Source organism: Balaenoptera borealis (assembly GCF_965194805.1).
Source record: "Balaenoptera borealis genome assembly, chromosome: 21".
Classification (NCBI taxonomy): Eukaryota; Metazoa; Chordata; class Mammalia; order Artiodactyla; family Balaenopteridae; genus Balaenoptera; species Balaenoptera borealis.
In genome coordinates, this window is record NC_138880.1 from 31,807,695 (window position 1) to 31,826,849 (window position 19,155).

The 19,155-nt window shown below is 37.1% G+C and overlaps 1 protein-coding gene across 3 annotated transcripts in view; it reads right to left on the bottom strand.

The window, feature by feature from the left end:
- GPM6A (glycoprotein M6A) overlaps nt 1–19,155 on the bottom strand; it is a 257,405-nt gene that overhangs the window by 115,491 nt on the left and 122,759 nt on the right. The window contains exon 1 of one of the 3 annotated variants that reach the window (XM_082374615.1): nt 16,585–17,142. The exons of the other annotated variants lie outside the window; for them this stretch is intronic. Coding sequence (XP_082230741.1) covers nt 16,585–16,621 — 37 coding nt within the window. The 5' untranslated portion in view covers nt 16,622–17,142. Of the gene's footprint in view, nt 1–16,584; nt 17,143–19,155 lie in introns of those variants that run through there. 3 annotated transcript variants of the gene reach the window in all.

Genomic DNA, 19,155 nt, shown 5'->3' on the forward strand with positions numbered 1-19,155 from the left:
AGAAAATAGGGCTAGAGAGTTCACTTTGCCCATATTGTAAAGGGCTTGATATGCCAAAATAAGGACAATGGATTTAATCTTCCATACAGGGAGTGAAAATAATGGAAGCCTTTAAACCACAGAACTCATGAATATATTTAGTTTGAGAAAAATAACTCTAACTAAAGCAGGTAGAGATTAGATGAAGAGAAGCATAGTGAAGACAACTGCAACAGCTTAAGGCAAGAACTGACTAAGTCTCAAGGCTACAACTGAACAGATGGAGATGAGACACCAGAATTAAAAGACGTAGATGAAAATGTGGAAGGCATTAGCAATGACCCCTCAGCTTTCAGGCTTTGACACACCCTATATAAGTGGTGACAGAGTGATGCAAGTCAAGAACAAAGATGCAGAGCAGATTGGGAAGTAAATTGATACATTTCACTTAGGACGTGTTGCACTTGAGGCATCACCTATGGAGCAGCCTCTTAGATGGTACTCAGTGATCTTGCCTCATAGCATTCATGCCTTTCTGCCTTTCTGCAATCTCTTCCACTTAAGTAAGGGCTACATTCATTCATTCATTCATTCATTTACTTATTTTTTGGCTACACTTATTGACTTGCTTCTAATGAAGAGAATATGGCACAAGTGATAAAATGTTGTTTCCAAGCTTGCATTGTAAAAGCACTGTGGCTCTCACCTGGCATGCTCTCCTCCCATCTCTTTTAGATTCTATGTTCAGAAGCCAGCTACCCCGTCGTGAGGCAACCCTGTAGTTAAGAAGCCTGCCAGCAAGATGGCATATGAGCTATTGAGCAAACGTGCTCCAACAAGTTGAGCCTTCAGATGAGGCTGCAGCCACGGCCAACAGCTTGACTGCAATCCTGTCACTTTCTAACCTGTCACTCTGTTGTTCTCCTAAGCATATCCCTGATCTTTTCATATCTATCTATGCGTGGATGCTGTTTTATAGTCTGCCTCCACTTCCACATCAAAAGCTCCATAATCTAGTCTGCCTCGTTCAGTGACACTTAGCAGAGTGGCTGGCACATAGTCATTCTAAAGTAATTATCTACGAATAATCACAAAATTTGCAGATTTGAGATGTCTTTTAGCATGGAATGAAAACAGTAACATATTCTAAAAGATGAATAAAAATCCATTTTGATCATCTACAATTTACCAAGTAGTGCCAATGATTTAGATGATTTATAAACATGATCTCATTTAATGATATATCAATCCCAACATATGGATGATAAAATTAAGTCTGTTGATCAGAAGCTAAGTTACAGGACCAAAAACAAGGTCCGTAAATGGAAGAGTCAGGATCCATGTCTGAATGGTTCCGGTTATTTCCACCACCTTCCCTCTGGCAGTGGAGGGTTTTTCATTATGAATATGTAAAAGCTAGAATGTAAGTCATTTGCCCCATGCCGTTGCATTAACAAAGCTTTTAGTTTGTGTTTACCAAAACCAGATCATAATTCAGCAGTGATGTTTACTTCTGGGAATTCTGGAAGAGAAGAGGTATAATTCCTAGAGGTAGTACTGATGGAAGACACAGTCTTCAAGCTCTTCCATCTATGCCAGCTGTTTGCTGGTTTGTTTTTAAGCTGATGAACATGTAATAAGTTCCCATAGGCATTTCCTTCCCCAGAGGATACTGAATTCACCCTGAAAGTTGTTCTGATCCAAAACAATAATTTCAAGAATTTCTATAAAGTCCTCAACTATGTTTTGTGTGTGTGTTAAGCTTATGTCTTCATTTTTTAGAGTAAAACAATTACCTTAGATCCTTAAGCATTCTGTTCTCCAGAAAAATGAGCTAATTTGATATTATATTCCATAGCAACATGTAAAAAACTGCTAGTTATTTCATTTCTTCAAGATAATTTATGTACATTTAAAAAGAGAATGCAAAAAAAAAAAAACCAAGTAAATAACTCTATAATGCATGGTGATAATTGGGATCTCGACAGTTACAGTTTTTGCTTTCATTTTAAGTTGCCAGTAAAAGATGCCTTGTGATCTTAGTCATAACCAACTATTTACCAATAGTGATAACCGACTATTTCAACTTAGTTTAGAGCTGGTCTTCATGGGATCTTTCATGATCTCTGACATGAAATTTCTTTATTTATAATATTTGTTAATTAGCTAATGAGATCAACAATAGCATTAATACCAGCAACAGGTCTTGGCAGTCAGGTGTGACATGGAGTTGATCCCCCTAAAATAACTGAACTCCCATGTATACTGAATACATGATAATTGTTTTCTTGGTACACGTATTATTAACATTTTCAATAACTGTAGGTTTTCTAACTCGGTCAATTTCCCCCATCATCCCATGACTGTAATTTTCTCCTACAGCTAGCTACTCAATAATCCAGATGAAGGACTGTATACCATTGCACATTTCACAAAACTTTTTGAAGTAATCAAGAACTTATGAACATGATCATAGATTTCAAAAATCCTTTTGATTTTCAAAAGCAAAATGTTGGAGTTATCTACCCAGAAGTTTCTTATTTTAAATGACTGCCATTTCTGTTTTCCTCTCAGGCTTTTGGGTTTCAAATCCATACTATCTTTATTTGGATAAAGATAAATTATAAACCTCAGTTGGGAAATTCACCGTGAGTTTTACCCAGTGGAAGTAATATACTAGACCAGTGGTTCTCTCTATGTGGTCCCGGGATTAGCCACTACAGCACCCCTTGGGAAAGTATTAGAAATGCAGACTCTTGGACCCCACCGCAGACTTACTATATCAGAAATTTGAGGTGAGGGGAGGAGGGGCAGCAACCTATGTTTTAACACACTCCAAAACTGGTGAGTATCAAGCAAACCAAAGGCAGAACTACTCTGCTAGACTCTGGTACTGCTACACTTGTGCAACTTACAAAGACACATAAATCCCAAAGGCACAAAAATAGCACATCCATTGCAAAGTACAGTTAATAATCATTCTTCTCTTACAAGTTATTCATTTCTAACAGATTAAGGCAAAATCATCACCTTATCTCCCCCAAAGGCTGCTTGTGTATCATTTAATAGTTTTTAAGGAAGCTCAGTTGTTTCAACTTGATACTGAGATAATCTTTAAACCAAATGTTCTATAATCGTGCTCAATTCACCATTTTAAGGTGAATAAAACTCCGTTTGTGACGTTTATAATCTAGTTAGAGGGGTGGATAAACATTTCCTTTTAGTGCCACTGCATCTAATTAGCAAGACAGAAGCTCTTGGTTATGGAATGAAGGAAACTTGAGGATCACAGTGGATTAACAATCAATGGATTTCCTTGGGAAAGCAATTTTACCAAGGTGTAAAATGCAATTTTTACACCGCTCCGAAAGAGGTATTCAATTTTTGTCTGGCACATTTTGTCTGGCAAAGCCTCGGCTGTATTTTACATAAAAGAAAATGAAGGAAATTGGAAATCATTGCCAGAGGCTACTTAGGAGCTGAGAGTTCAAAGATTTCAGTCGCTGGATACATAGTAACGTCTTTTCTTTTTTCTTCTCATTTTGCAAAATGGGAAACAACATTATTCTTTCCCAACCTTGCCCTCTAAATAGCTCTACCAGGCTCACTGCCGGCCCCTGGAGACCTTAGGCAAAGCCCACACTTTTCTGAACTCAGCTCCCGTAAGCTCCAGCCAGATCTCTTCTCTAGACCTTCACAGGCATCAGCCCTCTTCTGAAATACACATCATTTCTGTTTTGGCGCAAACATATACCCATTTCTTTAATGACTGACTCTGAACCACTGTCATTTCTGGAGTGTAGCATTCAATGACCTCTTCCAATGCATCAGACACTGAGCTGATGTTCCCCTGTCACTCCATGAACTACTAGAAAATTCCATGAACCTAAGAATCAACTGAAAACAACTGTGGAAACTCAACTTATAATAAAGACTGATATTCGTGCAACAAAGTTAAAGCATATAGGGCACAGAGACAATACTGACATTTTTATATACAAAAGTAAAAATTTAATAACGTAGTGAGAGACAGAGTGGGCACAGGTACAACGGACACCTCCGAAAGACGTCTAGTTGTCACCCTAGAAATAGAACATATTTTCAAAAACACACGAGCAACCCTTAGCCAAAAGGCACACTGCAAAACCCTTTTCATAAGGATAAGATTCAAATGTTTTTCCAGGTAAGTTCTTTTTTCATTCAACTTGTTATGGTCTCTTAAGTGGGATGGATTTTTGATAATAAATTGTAAAGAAATTTAAAAAAATTTTGTTTCAAATAATACAATCCTGAGAGTACAAAATTTTCTTTTAAACTATATGGATTTCTACGTGGTCAGGAAGTCATTAAATAACTCCAGTAACTGTATAATTTGGAGTGGATGATTAAACATTGTCACAGAGATTAAGTCATTAAATAACTCCAGTAACTGTATAATTTGGAGTGGATGATTAAACATTGTCACAGAGATTGAAGAGGGATCTTAGTTCAGATTTTACAAAATGGAAATATAAATAGCTAAAAAGAATATACAAAATATAACAAAGATAAAATTATACATGTACCAAAACCTGGGTTTGAGAAATAAATTGCTTTACTTAATCAATGTATGCAAACCATATATACATAAATCCAATTTCATAAGGTGATTTTTATATTAATTGTACTAAATGTAAATCATCTAACTTAGGGATGGGACTCTCCAACCTCTGGGCCAGAATTGGTCTAAAACTATTTAGACCACCCTATAGTAAGATCAGGGGCACCCAAGTCTTTCCCATCCATCCCCACTTTTTCTCACACCCACGCTTAAAAATTAACAGATAAAATTATGCATCTACATAAACTAAAGGGCATTCCATTGTTCACCAGTGCTGTCCTGCATTACTGTGCAACTGAAGCCCAATTTTTAAAAATTATTATTTAAAATGATTGCTTTATTATATTTCTAAAACATAGATTGTAAGACCCTTTCAATGAGGGTTTCTGTTTCTTGCACAATAAAACTTCAAAATAACCAGCGATAATAATTAAATTATTATCTCTGAGTCTGAGTTACATTCAATATTGAAATGGTACGTAATTCTTTGTACCTCAAGGACCACAAACAGCCTTGTAAACTTATCGTAGATGATATAAAAAAAGAACCACTCATGACAGAATGGTGTTCTCACCTTGTGGGAGCTAAGATTCCACTGAGTCATGCCACATGTTTGGAAAATGATCTTTGGCGTGTTACTTAATCCAAGGAAAAACAAAGCAGATATTCCACTCTCTACATGAAAAGACACGCCATCTTCTCTGAGGCAGGCAGAGTAAATCATAGACACGAGAGTAGTACTGTTGAACAGGCCACCAAAGTACAAAACTCATACAACTTCAAAAATGACAAAAATGTTAGCTTTGTCATTACATACGAACACATCAATCAAGTTTCCAAACATTTTGTCAATTTTTGCTAAAAAAGGTAAAATAGCACAACAAATTAATGAGCTCACAATGATTTTGGGGAAAACATATTCGATAAATTTACTATAAACTCCATGTAAATATGATTTGCAACTCTTAATCATGTCATATCATATATTATTTCTCTATTTCCTATGTAGGAACTATGGACTCATTAAATTTTTTCATTAAAGGTAGCACACTGACAGTACAGACATATTGAAATGCCATCTTTGCAGAACAAATTGTTTGGTATTAGAAATTTGAGATGGTCAAATTAACACATCTACAATATAGTCAAATAAGTCACAAATCACCCAGGAGACACTTAAAAATAGTTCTGCTAATACTTAAAGGCTGAAGCAAAATGAACATATGTCAATAAACAGGAGGAGCTGTGTCCACAATCTGACACAGATGAAGTGGAGTGGCCAGTGGATTTGATTTTTTTTAATTGAGCATATTAGATGAACAAATACACTCTATTTTTAATATTTTTAAAACTGTGCAATGCTTGGTGGGACAGAGGCATGGGAATCCAGCTGCCTGAAGAGACCTCAGAATCATTAGGTTATAATGATGTTGCTTTTGCATCACTGCAGAATCTGAAAGAATAAATAAAGTACTAGAGTTGAGGCCAGATATTGTAATGATGATCTTTCTGTGAATGTGACACAAACTTTCCTCCCACTTTACCAGAAACAACGGGTAAAAATACTTTTAATATTCATATTAAAGTGGTATCCACATTTGATATACAGATGATATTCCAAACATCATTATGAAAGAATCATATATGTCATATATTAGCGGATCCCCTCACTCTTTTGTGGAGTAGAGATCAGTATCAGTAGTAAGTGTCTGTCACCTCTTTGATGACTAAGTTTTTATCTAGGGTTGCAACAAATCACTGTATAAAAAGAACATATAAATAAATAAATTTGTCTTCTCCCAAGATTTTACTTTTTTGACCTCACTATATAACTGGCATACAAAACATTACATAACTTTAGATGTTCAAGAAGAACTCCCTCTCGATTTCACCAGATAATGTATTATACGTTGATTCCAAGCATAAATCAGTGATGATATACCAAAAAATTAGTACACCAAACTGCAGGGACAAAGAGATAAACATTCAAATATTGTATGGAAATACTCCCCACGTACCACTGACTAGAGCTTAAATGCCCTTTTTTCAGACTGTGTCTTGTTCACAATCACAATATTGGGCAATTGGTACAAACTACATACTGATAAGAATATGAAAATGGAAAGCATAAAAGAAGATAAAAAGAAATTTTGTTCCTTATTGACATGCTAGTCTTTGAATTTATGATCTTGAAAACTGACTAGATAGAGCCTCAGGAAGACCTCATCTTATTAAATTGTCCTCCATAATTTAAAACTGTTATTTCCTCTTGCACTTTTTTCTTTGATCAACTCTAATGAACAGTGAGCCTAGTGTCAGCAAATTTATAAACCATTATGTTACATTTTCTTTCTCAGCATCTTTTAAAAAGTTCTAAGACATAACTTTCAAAGTTTCAGTCACCATCTGCTAAACTTGACAGTTCAATGAATTTCACTTAATTGCTAAAATTGGAATGTGAATAATATATGGGTTCTTTCATAATAAAACGAAAGTCTACTCATTTTCATGAAGGTTGCTATCAAACTGCAGAATGTACTGCAGGTCAGAAGAAAAAAGAACTTTTTAAAATTCAAATCTAATGGCGTAAAATGGAATCATGGCAGCATTTTTCCCAGCTAGGCTTAGCTGCTCTGTAAGGTCTGTCTTTATTTAGGAAGGAAACGTGTTTCATCCTTCTTTTAGGCTGTATGGTTGACCTCATCTTTTCCTTCTTCCTCTTCACCCTCCTCTTTCTCTTCCTCTCCTCTGAGTTTCCATCATCATCATCACAAGACACGAATGAGACTTTGCAGATTGGGTTCAAGAACAAAAGATAAAATCTATACCCCTAAGACCCCTAAGAAGGGACATAACATTTATATAAAAAGATAATATGAGGAGGCTTCCCTGGTGGCGCAGTGGTTGAGAGTCTGCCTGCCAATGCAGGGGACACGGGTTCGAGCCCTGGTCTGGGAGGATCCCACATGCCGCGGAGCAACTGGGCCCATGAGCCACAACTACTGAGCCTGCGCGTCTGGAGTCTGTGCTCCCAACAAGAGAGGCCGCGATAGTGAGAGGCCCGCGCACCGCGATGAAGAGTGGCCCCCGCTCGCCGCAACTAGAGAAAGCCCTTGCACAGAAACGAAGACCCAACACAGCCATAAATAAATAAATAATTTATTTTTTAAAAAAAAGATAATATGAGATGTCATTTATTAAATGCTAAACCAACATTTAGAAAATAACTGTCACAACAATTCAAGAAAGTGATTAAATCTAGTATTGTTTAATTTGCAATTCTGGCTCTCTGTCTCAAGGAAAGTTGCCTAGTTATTGTGTAAATGGTCACAATGTGTTATGTGATGAGAGGGAAAAGACAAGGAGAAGGAACCTGAACTGACTACACTCCTACTCTGTTGGAGATTCTGTGATAGGCACGTTCACCTATTCACTATTCCATCTAATACTCACAATAAACCCATCAATCCCAAAGATAATGGTAGAGAAAACTAATTCTCAAAAAAAAAAAAAAAAAAAGGGTTTTGAGAAAACTAGGATTGAATAGTACAGATGAAGTTATACGGAAAGCAAGTTATGCTACAGGAAAAGACGGCTGTAGCAAAAGTCATCTGCTCTGGAAACCCACAAGTTAATGGGCCACTCAGTATGATAGCTGACTACAAAAATGTCTGTGTTTTCTACATGGTTATGCTTTATGGAGAGAATCCAGTACATGGTTTCCGAATTCCAGATCTTATGATTTAATTACCACTTTCTATTATGGATGGTGGAGTGAAGAGATTTAAAATGTTTTAAGTTCAGTTATTGTATGAGTAGCATTCAAAGTCATCTTTACCGTAAAAGGATGAGATTTTTTAAAATTGATGCAAAATTATAATAATATTTCTGAAGTATTAAATGAACCTGGGTTTAATGATATATGGGCTCTGCTTAAGACCTTCAGAACTTCTCAAAGCCTAAGGTTGGTTTTAATGGACAAACCTTATTCAATGTCATATCTGAGCATTCCATTACTCAAACAATGCTTGATCCTATCTTTTTAAAAACTGATTCTAGTAGCAAAATACTGAAAGATGTTTTATCAAAAATATATACAGTTCTTTACTAGCACTGAAAAAGAAATTTCCAGTCTAAAATTCCAAAATTTGTATTTGAATATTTTTATTATGGGAAAGAATAGTTTTTCTAACTAGACACATTTTATTTTCTTTGAAATGAAGACTATCTCATTTCATTAAGTTAAAATCCTCTATGTTCTCTGGATATTTGTATAAGGTTTTCTTCTAGTTCCCTGCAGAGTTAAGTCTGAACTAAATAGCCATTGACTAAATAGTGTCCTCGAAAATCAAAGAACCTTTGAAATTGATAAGAAAACTATAATCAATACAGTTTTATTATGAATTAATGTTAACATATATATTTGACATTAGATACTTGACATGAAATGCTAAGGACGGTGCCTAGATTATTAAATATTTGCTACTATATTTACTATTTTTCCATGAAAAATAAATCATGTTAGTACAGGCAGTTAGCTATGTTTCAGATGTTCAGTCACTAAGTTGAAGTGTAAAATTGATATGGTATACATTATTACAAATGAAAATGTATATCCACTGATACAGGAAATGTGGAGAGGTGTCCCAAAAATTGAAAAAAATGGCTAAGTTTTCAGGGAAAGGGATTTGATCATGTACTATTTCTTTATTTGAATAATTTACTAGAACTTTTTCTCATCAAATAACAATAAAGGAATATAAACAATTATAAAGTTTTTCTTCCACATTCTATTTTATTAAGAAAAAATAGCTAATTCATCATTCAAAGGACCTTTCTAATGGAGAAAATAAATTGCATTAAAAAAGAGAAAATATTTGCCAAAACAATGAAATTTCTATTACTAATTAGTGGAAAATGGTAATTAGCAAAAATTTTTAATTCCCTCACCTTTACTTGCGAACAAATTAAAAGCACACATGCTCAATAGTAGGAGGCAATGTGAACAACATGTTTTATGTTCCTAAAATCATTCTCAGGGATTGATTCCACCAAATCACTCTCTTTTGTACTAAAAGATTATTATTTCTCATATGATAGAAACGTAAGTCCAAAAACATTAAGCAATTTAAACAATGTGCCAAAATGTCTTTCTCTCTTTTGGAAACTCTTCTGGTTATACACAGCAGTAATGTTCTGACAGGTTGATATGTCTTAATACTTTAGGAACACAAATCATTTAAAACCCAACAGGCCTCCTTCCTTTTTTCTCTGATCTCAGATTTGTTCATATTGTAACTTATTCCCCAGTGAGCTCTATAAACGGGCCCCAGAAAACAGACTGTCACCTGTGACCAAAGTTAAATTTCCCACTTGCAAGTTGAGAGAAACAGTCAGCTATCTTTTGTTTTTCTTTCCCTTTATTTTCTCAGAGCAAAAAAGGAAGTTTCTTTCAGATTAAGAATATCTAAGACAATGGGCACCATTTGAATAGAGAACACATGGGAAAACGTGAATTATTTTTACAATGTCAGCTAATCCACAGCTGTGCCACCTGTTAGGATGGAGGCTATCCAAAAGGATTTTGAAAATAAGCCAGGCAGTCTGTCTTCGATGTATGAAAAAGAAAACTGTCAAACATTTTGCATGGGGAGGAGGGGGCGGGGAGGAGTGTATGTGTAGAGGAAAATGGAGGCCAAAATTGACAAACTAGGAGTCATCTCCTGTATCCTATGAATCCCGCACGCACCACTGCCTTTGAGATTAAAGACTAATTAATTTCCAAGAACCATTTTGAAGTCATCACTCTACCTTCATTCTGTATCAGTATCTCAGTCCGCCATACTGTTTTTCTCAGTTTCCTTAAATGTTTAAGACTAAGTTTCAGTTCAAGGAGTTAATGAAGTAACTACATTAAGCGCTTTCACTTTAAAAGGGGAATACACTCATTCTAATGATACGGTAAAAAAAAACCTGACATATATCCTTTATCCTAACAAGATGGTAGAACTTGTGTTATTGAGCATGTGGGTCTCAGAGACAAATAGCACCCACAGTTTTAAAAAACATAATTAGCAACAGATCCAATGGAATTATAAGATGACAATATTCTAAAACATTAAATCTAAACTACATTGACATATATACACTGGTATGTATAAAATGGATAACTAATAAGAACCTGCTGTATAAAAAAATAAATAAAATAAAATTCAGAAATTCAAAAAAAAAATCTAAACTACAGAAGTCATAAAAACCAGGGCAATGCAGAAGTTCTGGGAATATTTACCAAATTTTATGAAAAATACACCTAATTTTCCCTACTGGCAGGTGTCTTAGAACATCTGATAACAACATGAAGTTAATTTCTTAGAGTGCAGCAAACACTAGTAAAAGCATGGCTGTCAAATCACAGGACAGAGTTTTCCTGTGTGCTTTATAAAATCTCAATCTCTAAGCTTCTTCTAGCTTTGTTGTCTAAATGCTGATGACATCTGACAATGCTTGTTGAGATGAAGTTTGTCCACTTGGAGCTACTGTCTAGACAAGACAAATTCCCTTTTTCATGAGTCTACAAGTAGCTAACATCCAAAAAGCAAAAGGAGGCTAATTAATTTCTTCCATTTCCATGACTGTTCGAAGGTTTTTGATGTTGTTGTTATTTTCGTAGTCACAGGCCTATGGATTTCAATGGCACACTATTAAAGATTCTAATTCTATTAATAAAGCTGACACTTTGACTCATTCTTTAATTTCTTTAATTTCTCTTGCAATGGTTCTCAAAATATTTGACTACCAATGCTTACTTGGTAAGTTTTAGGGTGAATTAATGATTCAAATTATAAAAATAAAATATTGGTGAGGGAAAAATTCAGCATCACCTAGGATGTGCTCAAGAGTAGTGTGTCAAGTTGACACTTAAGTATACAGTAAGTGTACATTTGGTTCAGTCGCCACTTAGCAGGTTACACTTGGGGCAAAGTTCTTAACATTAAGTCCCTTCATATCCGCTTCCTACAAGGATCTGGACATCTGTTTTATTTAGAGGCCTTTTGATTGCCAAGAACTGAGACTCACTCAGAGCAGCTGGGGGATGGGCAGACCAGTCACTAGAAGGATACACGGAGGGATAAAGAGACCCTCCCAACACACCAAGAAGCATCTTCTCCCAGCCTCAAGAGAGGAGTCCCATTGACCAAGCCCATCCTTTTGGAGTCAAGACTTACAGGTCATAGATGGCTGGCTTACCTACGGATTGGTTGCCCTTGGTGAAGCTCTTCACATCTGGCCAAAACAGCCAGAGTTGGTGATAAAGAACACAGCCATGAGTTACCAAGCACAGCTGACTAGTGCAGTGCTGGAGCTGAGTCACTAAGAAGGGGGTGTGGCAGGCAGGCCACGTTGACATCTAGTGCAACGCGGGGTGTAGCTGGAAGTCAGACCATGGCCTCCGTCTGACTGTATCGAACCCCAGCTCTGCTACTTGCTACTATGAGACTTTGGTCCAGTTAATTAACCTATTTGATTTTTAGTTTTCTCAATATTAGTACCACCAAAGGTCACTGTGAAGCGTCAGCGAATTAATTTATGTAGAGTCCCTAGGCTATTGTCTGGCACTGAAATCACAGGGTAATTTACATGGACCAACATCATCTAGAGAGAATGAGCGGAAGCTGCCTCTCTTCCCAGTTATTACAGTGGTGTCTCTTCTTCGGGGATGACATCTGTTTAAGAAAGAGTTAGGCTCCAAAGTCATCTGGCAAGGCAGAAATAACCCTAGTCAAAAAAAGTTTTGAAAAGACTTTGTCAGCCCACAAATATGATATATATGCTTTTGTCCTATGCGTGTATACTTGTCAAATGTAAAGTATATAATTATGAGCAGACATAAATATAATCATACAGTGTTGTTAATTATGAGAGAGACAGACATAACAACTGACTGGGAAAAAACAGATCTGTGCACTGCCCTTTCATTGAGATATTCTTGCTGGTTTTAATAAGGATGCTGACACGACACCTACGTTAGTGGTGTTGTGCTGAGGCTGAGTGAGGACCATTAGGCAGTGGCCACGTGATGCGTCTGCGGTGAGGAAGCTGGGCTGTTCCCACCAAGTGTGATCTTCTGTGATGTCCTCCAGTGACCCAGTCCTTCAGGATCACCAAGGACTGATTCTCAGAGGAAGTCAGCGTGGGACTCTGCTCAGCTGGAGAAGTTGACAGCGTAGATTCATGTGCTGTTAGTTAATTATGCTAGAAAAACATGGTGAGAAACACTGAGGCTATCTTCTGAGCTGACCAAGCATTTCCGGTACATAGCTTGTAATTTGGAGGCTTCTTTCATATACGATGTTCCTATTCAGAAATGAAATCAATCAGGTTTTTGGCTGTTTGGAACAGTTCAGCCAGCTCATGAAGAATCCAACTTGCCCGCTCTTCCTGTTCATTGTTATTTTCTTTTAGTCTCTATATAATCACTTTTTTTTTTAAAGATTGATTGATTGATTGATTGATTGATTGCTATGTTGGGTCTTCGTTTCTGTGCGAGGGCTTTCTCCAGTTGCGGCGAGTGGGGGCCACTCTTCATCGCGGTGCGTGGGCCTCTCACTATCGGGGCCTCTCTTGTTGCGGAGTACAGGCTCCAGACGCGCAGGCTCAGTAGTTGTGGCTCACGGGCCTAGTTGCTCCGCGGCATGTGGGATCTTCCCAGACCAGGGCTCAAACCCGCGTCCCCTGCATTAGCAAGCAGACTCTCAACCACTGCGCCACCAGGAAGCCCTATAATCACTTTTTTAAATCACTTCTTCTAATCATTGATTCATCAGTGACCTTCTCTGTGACCTCTCCTAATTCAGTAATGTGTTCACTGAGGTTATCTACAAAGTAATGGCTACCCACTTGGCTGGCCATATGAACAGACATTTCACTAATTCATTAATGATCAGACACCCTCAAATCATTTACACCTCTTCCCAGAGGACTGGGCAAAATGTTCCAGATAGAGTTGCATCTCTACAAGTCATAAATGTATACCTTTTAAGTCTTTGTAAAAAATCTCTTCACGCACTTTGCCCAACTCTCTATGACAACTGAAGCCCTTGTTGCTGGATTTGGCGACCATGTATCTCGATTTTTCATGACAGTGATGCTGGGTTTATTATGGCTGAACCTAAGGGCTAAGTTCAAAACAGCCTCTTTTCTTTTCTTTTTGTTTTCCCTCCAATACCAGAACGCTCTTGCTTTGGTTGAACTTGAGATAAAATAATTGGCTTTCATTTAGAGGGCATGTTTTACAAAAAACGTATTTCCTTAAAACACTATACTCCCACTCAGCACAATGAGATATACTCACCTTTGGGGAGGGGGGCACATATGGATGGAGTAACAGATTAATGACCCCCATTTTCAGTTTCACACCAAGGCATGGGTTCACCGAGCAGAACGGCTGGTGGAGTTACCCCATTATTATTATCGTCTCTCCCGAACTGAACACATAGAGTTAAATTAGTGCAAATGTCACAGGACTGCTTTCAGTTGCCTTTCAGAGTCAGTGGGGAAGGGAGAACTCATTTTGAAGAAAAATACATTTCCTATGGAAGATCTTTTCAAGTCCTTAAATACCAACTCTATTGTATTTTTTCAAATATGTTTATTAAACCACTGGCTTCCATTTTACATGCTAGCTGAATTTGGAAGGTGACATGAGTAAACACTGACATGAATTTAAGTCCTTTAAATTTGTAACAGGGAAGAATCGATTTAAATTGTTAAGAAGGGACAGGAAAGCATCTTTCAAACGTCAGAGAATTCTGTGCTATCTGAAATATTACTTAAGAAAATCCTATGCAATTTAAGAAAAACAGGATAAGGGTTAATGCAAAGTGTTGCCTTCCTTTAAGTGGATGGATCATTAAATTTGTTCACCTAAACTCTTTAAAAACCTCTAATGATTTTTATCTGCTTGTCAAGGAACTCCTCCAACTTAGATCCCATCACATTGTTTCCTGCCTCCACTCAAGTAGAGAGAGCATTTACATTCAAATATAACTTTCTAACAACAAACTTATATAGAAAAGGTGTCATAGGCATAGTTGAAAGGAATAGAAGACCCCAGGAATGAAGAAAATTAAACTGTCTCTTTCTCCATTAAGAAAAAAAAAGCTTAATCACAGATATTTTACTTATATATCTTGATATACTTAGAGATCATTATACAAATTTTAATTTTTAAAAATTGTTTCCCACTGCTGTTCCTGAACTAAGTATGCACATCTATGATAAAAAGAACCCAATGAGACAGGTGGAGGTGATCATCACATCACCGCTACCCCGACCCCAATGAAGGAAAGATTTTCAGTGTTACTGGAGAAAAAAACATCACAACTAATTACATCATTTTTCTTGGTTCCTGCATCTACCAAGGCACGCTCAGACATACTCAACCTGTTACCACAATCCGTGATTTATCTCAAGGTTTTATTTAGTGTAATGAATACCATTTTTCTATTTAAAATGATAAACTTCTATTTCCTTAAACAGGTTGACTGGCCGAGAAGCAATCTTCTTATGTGCTATAAAAAGATATTAAAATAAGGTATTTTATTCCTAAAATAAAATAGTCAATTGAGATGCCTTTTAAGGATGAAAATTACCACGAAAATTTGCCATTTTATATCACTGATGAACACTTCAGCTGTTTGTTCACAGAGTAAAGGCAGTTGAAGTTTTCTTTTAATTTAAAATAGATCACATTCTATCTATGTAGATTATTGTGTTTCTGTTACAGAGTATCATTAACAAGTGTGCTAATGTCTAAAACCTGGGCACTGGTTTATCTATTGCCTTCCTCTATTGCTTCTATAAAACCTTTAAGTATTTAATGTCTCTTATTATGTATATGTGAGTGTGTGTATGTGTGTGTTAAGGTGAAAGACCCAGCAAAGCTGAATGGTTCAAAATAATGTAAAAACTATACTATACTTCCAACCTACCTATTTTATCATGTAAAATATAATTTTCTAAAATAATGCATTAACGTACATTTGAAATCAAATTTGATAGCTGAATCTTTTCCGTACTACTCTTAAATGTAACCTTTAAGTAGCATTACCTGTGTTAATGTTTCTTTCCATCCTAAGAACACAAGAGTGTTTTCTATAACATTACATAAGCCTTGAACAGACATGAGAGAAAATGCTGCCAATTCTGGGGTGAAAGCTACAGTTCCCTCCAAAGCTACCACTTGACACACACACAAATTCTACAGTACTGGAATCATTTAAAATTGCCAATATCTGGCCATTTTCAACCTATAAAAATGACAATTTCACTTTAACTTATACAGCCAGATATACCTCACCGGCTTAGAAAATGCATCAGAGAATATCCTTGACATTTACTATGCAGAAGCTGATGACAATCAACTCTACAGAAAGGGAAACCTTAATGTCACCGTACGCTCTGAAAATGTATGAACCTTTGCTCCATCTCTATTAAAACTCAACTGCATCCACTCAAAGAAAAAAGGATTTTTTTAAAAGGCGCACCAAAGAAAATATAATAAATACACTCTCGGTCTTTGTTCTATCGGATGTCCATTCAAAGGTATCGATAATGGTTATTACATCACCAGATTTTTAACTACAACTAGCCCCCAATATTGCATTTATGGCTCACACCAGGAATCCCTTGACCCAGCTCGACAAGCGTGAAAACATGAAATAAATGACAGTGAACAAAGGTCCAAGGGACAGCCCGCAACAATACCGCAATGCTCTCATCACTAACACTCAACTCTGCATCTGGATACTTATATCTGAAAGATTTGCAAATAGTGGCAACATTCACGCCAGATATGAACGCAAGTGGGGAACAGACTAAAGGGGAAACAAAAAACGCCTTCCAAGACAGAAACATTCATTAGCCTTCCTGGCAAGTGTCTAAAGCAAACAAGGAAACTGCAAAATAATGACTTAGTTACAAATAAACCCTTTCTAGCACAGTACCTTTTTGTGTCTGTCCCTCTTCCATATTCTCTTCCATGGCTACCTTTCTTCAGTAGAATCTGGTACAAGGAATTAATCAAAAGCTCAATTAGATGGAGGAGAAGCGAGTGATTTTTTTTTTTTTTTGTCCCTGGGAAGCTCCCCCAGCAGTGGCTTGGGTAAGTCCTCGGAGCTTAGCTCAGGCTCCCTCGCGCTTCTTGTTTGCTTGGAGACAGGCTGTCAAGTGCAATTTCATTCAAATTACTCTTCCGTGAAGATTATTAATTTTTCTTCTCAATGCTGTCCATTGTGCACCACTGTAAGCAGGTATTCAAGCAACGAGCCTGAGAATTTTGGGGGGAAATTTGGTCTGAATCCCAGTGGCAGAGGCTCTAGGACGTGAAAGGCTTGCTTTGCATTTCAAATGGGGAAAAGAAATTGAGGTTTGTATTGAAATCTGGGCTTTAAATTGGAAACAGGCTGAGCTGGGAACAGATGGAGGGGTGTTCTCCTAACAGGAAGCAGACCACCAACCCCTAATTCCCCCTCTCTGCCACCAGAGTGGGAAAGCCCAGACTCCCGGCGGTTCTTTATGCTGCAGGCTCGCTGTTCACCCAGTCAGATACGTTACAAAACTGCGTTCGCCTGTTCTCTCCTCCCCACGTATCTGGTTAATTTGATTTAAAAGTGCCAAGAAAGGATGCAATTATACCACCTCAGGGTTTATCTGTAAAAGGTTATCCTTGAGAGAGGACTTGTAAGCTCACACCTCTCAGGTTTAAAAAGATAGAGAAGTATGGTTTTCAAAAGAATGAGTATAAACCTTTAAGCCTGAGAGATATGTTTTAAGTCATTATTTCACTTCAGCGCCACGAAACTCTTGAAGGAAAGGGAGAGAAACACTGCAATTTCTGTAAAAAGAATCTGTGGACGCCTTTGTAATATACTGTTGTGATTTTCGGCCACGAAAACTGATTTTAAATGGGACTGTCTTGAAAGAGAATTGTTTTGAGGGTCGTTCTTGGGGAAGCAGAAAGAACAAATTCTAGATGAGGAACGACAGGATAAGCAATTTATAATGGGATTCTGCAGTCTGATTTGGAATGCAAATCACAATGCTGCAGTCTGGCAATAAATTAGCATTTGCACTTCAGCCTACTGAGCGACAGGGCACGATCCAAGAGTCTCCATACTTCACAAAAGGTATAGGAAGAAAAATAAACAGTATCCCTTCCCAGGGGGCATAAACCTTGCCTAGAGTATAAAGAAAGGAAGAATCCCTGTCTCCGTCTCCATCTCTAAAGAAGCAAGCACACAGAGAAACACACATGTGTGCACACACACACACACACACACACAACTGTAATTCCTTATCTTTAATAAAAAATACTTCGCCTCCTAATCACCCACAGTATACGTTTCTTGCATTATAGCATATACTTCACATACATTTTTTAAAGTGGTTCAACAGCATATTCTATATCACCCTCAAAACCATCACAAAAGCAACTATTGAGAAGAAAGGCAATTCTTGTACGACATTCCACTGTATTTCCCAAGATTTCTCCTAAAAGAATGTGTAGCCTTCTCACGTCTACGATTATTTGCTATTTATTTTCTCTACTCAAACGAATTTGACCCAAAGGTAAATATAATTCAAATAAATCAAAAGCCTATCTCCTCCGAATATATTTCAATCTGTATTCAAGGGTTCATGAGAGAGCTGCTTACTCCGGGCATGGATTCAAAGAAGGAAACCAAGAGGGAAATCAAAGAGCCAAATCATAGCAGCGTCTCTGCTTCCACTTCTCCCCAGGCTGACATAACCTGGTATACAGTCAAAACAGAATGGAGCATTACTTCTCAGTGATATTCTTTATTCATTTAATACCACAGGAATCATCAGTGAAACAAATCATTAATAGTTAATAGCAGTAGAAAGAATAAGGCCATTTTAAGCCTTTAGAGCACTTTACAATCTACAAGACACATGCACATGCATTAACCTATTTGCAAAACAAAGAGGGAAAGTGTTATTTTCCCCCCATTTTATGTTGGAAAAAACTGAGACTCAGGGAGACCCTGGACTGGGCCAGGAAACAACCAAGTAAGTCTAAGATTCCACGTCAGCAATTCCTCGACAGAGGCTCTGAACCTGTGCTTTTCCCGCCTGCATTATCCCATTCTGAGTGTCCTCAGCACCCTCACAAATCAGACTCAGTTCACAGCCTTCTGCCTCACCATGTGGACCACGGGAAAGAGTGAAAGGAAGATGAAAAGGAAATTTTAAAAAAATATTCACTGGGCAAGATGAGTGGAAAAGTCACTATAACTTCTTTTCTTTCTGGAAACTTTCCAGCAGAGCAACAAATTCCTATAATGATCATTTTTTTTTTTTTTTGTCTAAAATAGACTTTTTCATGCACAAATTTTTAAAAGAAGACAATAGCAACTGATACTGATTTTTCAAATATGCAAAGAACCACCTAAAATCCAGGCTAAAGAGACTCTTAATGAGGAAAAACAAGCATGCACACAGCTTCCTTACCGCAATCACCTCTCAGTAAGTGGAGATAAATTTTTTTCTTGTGG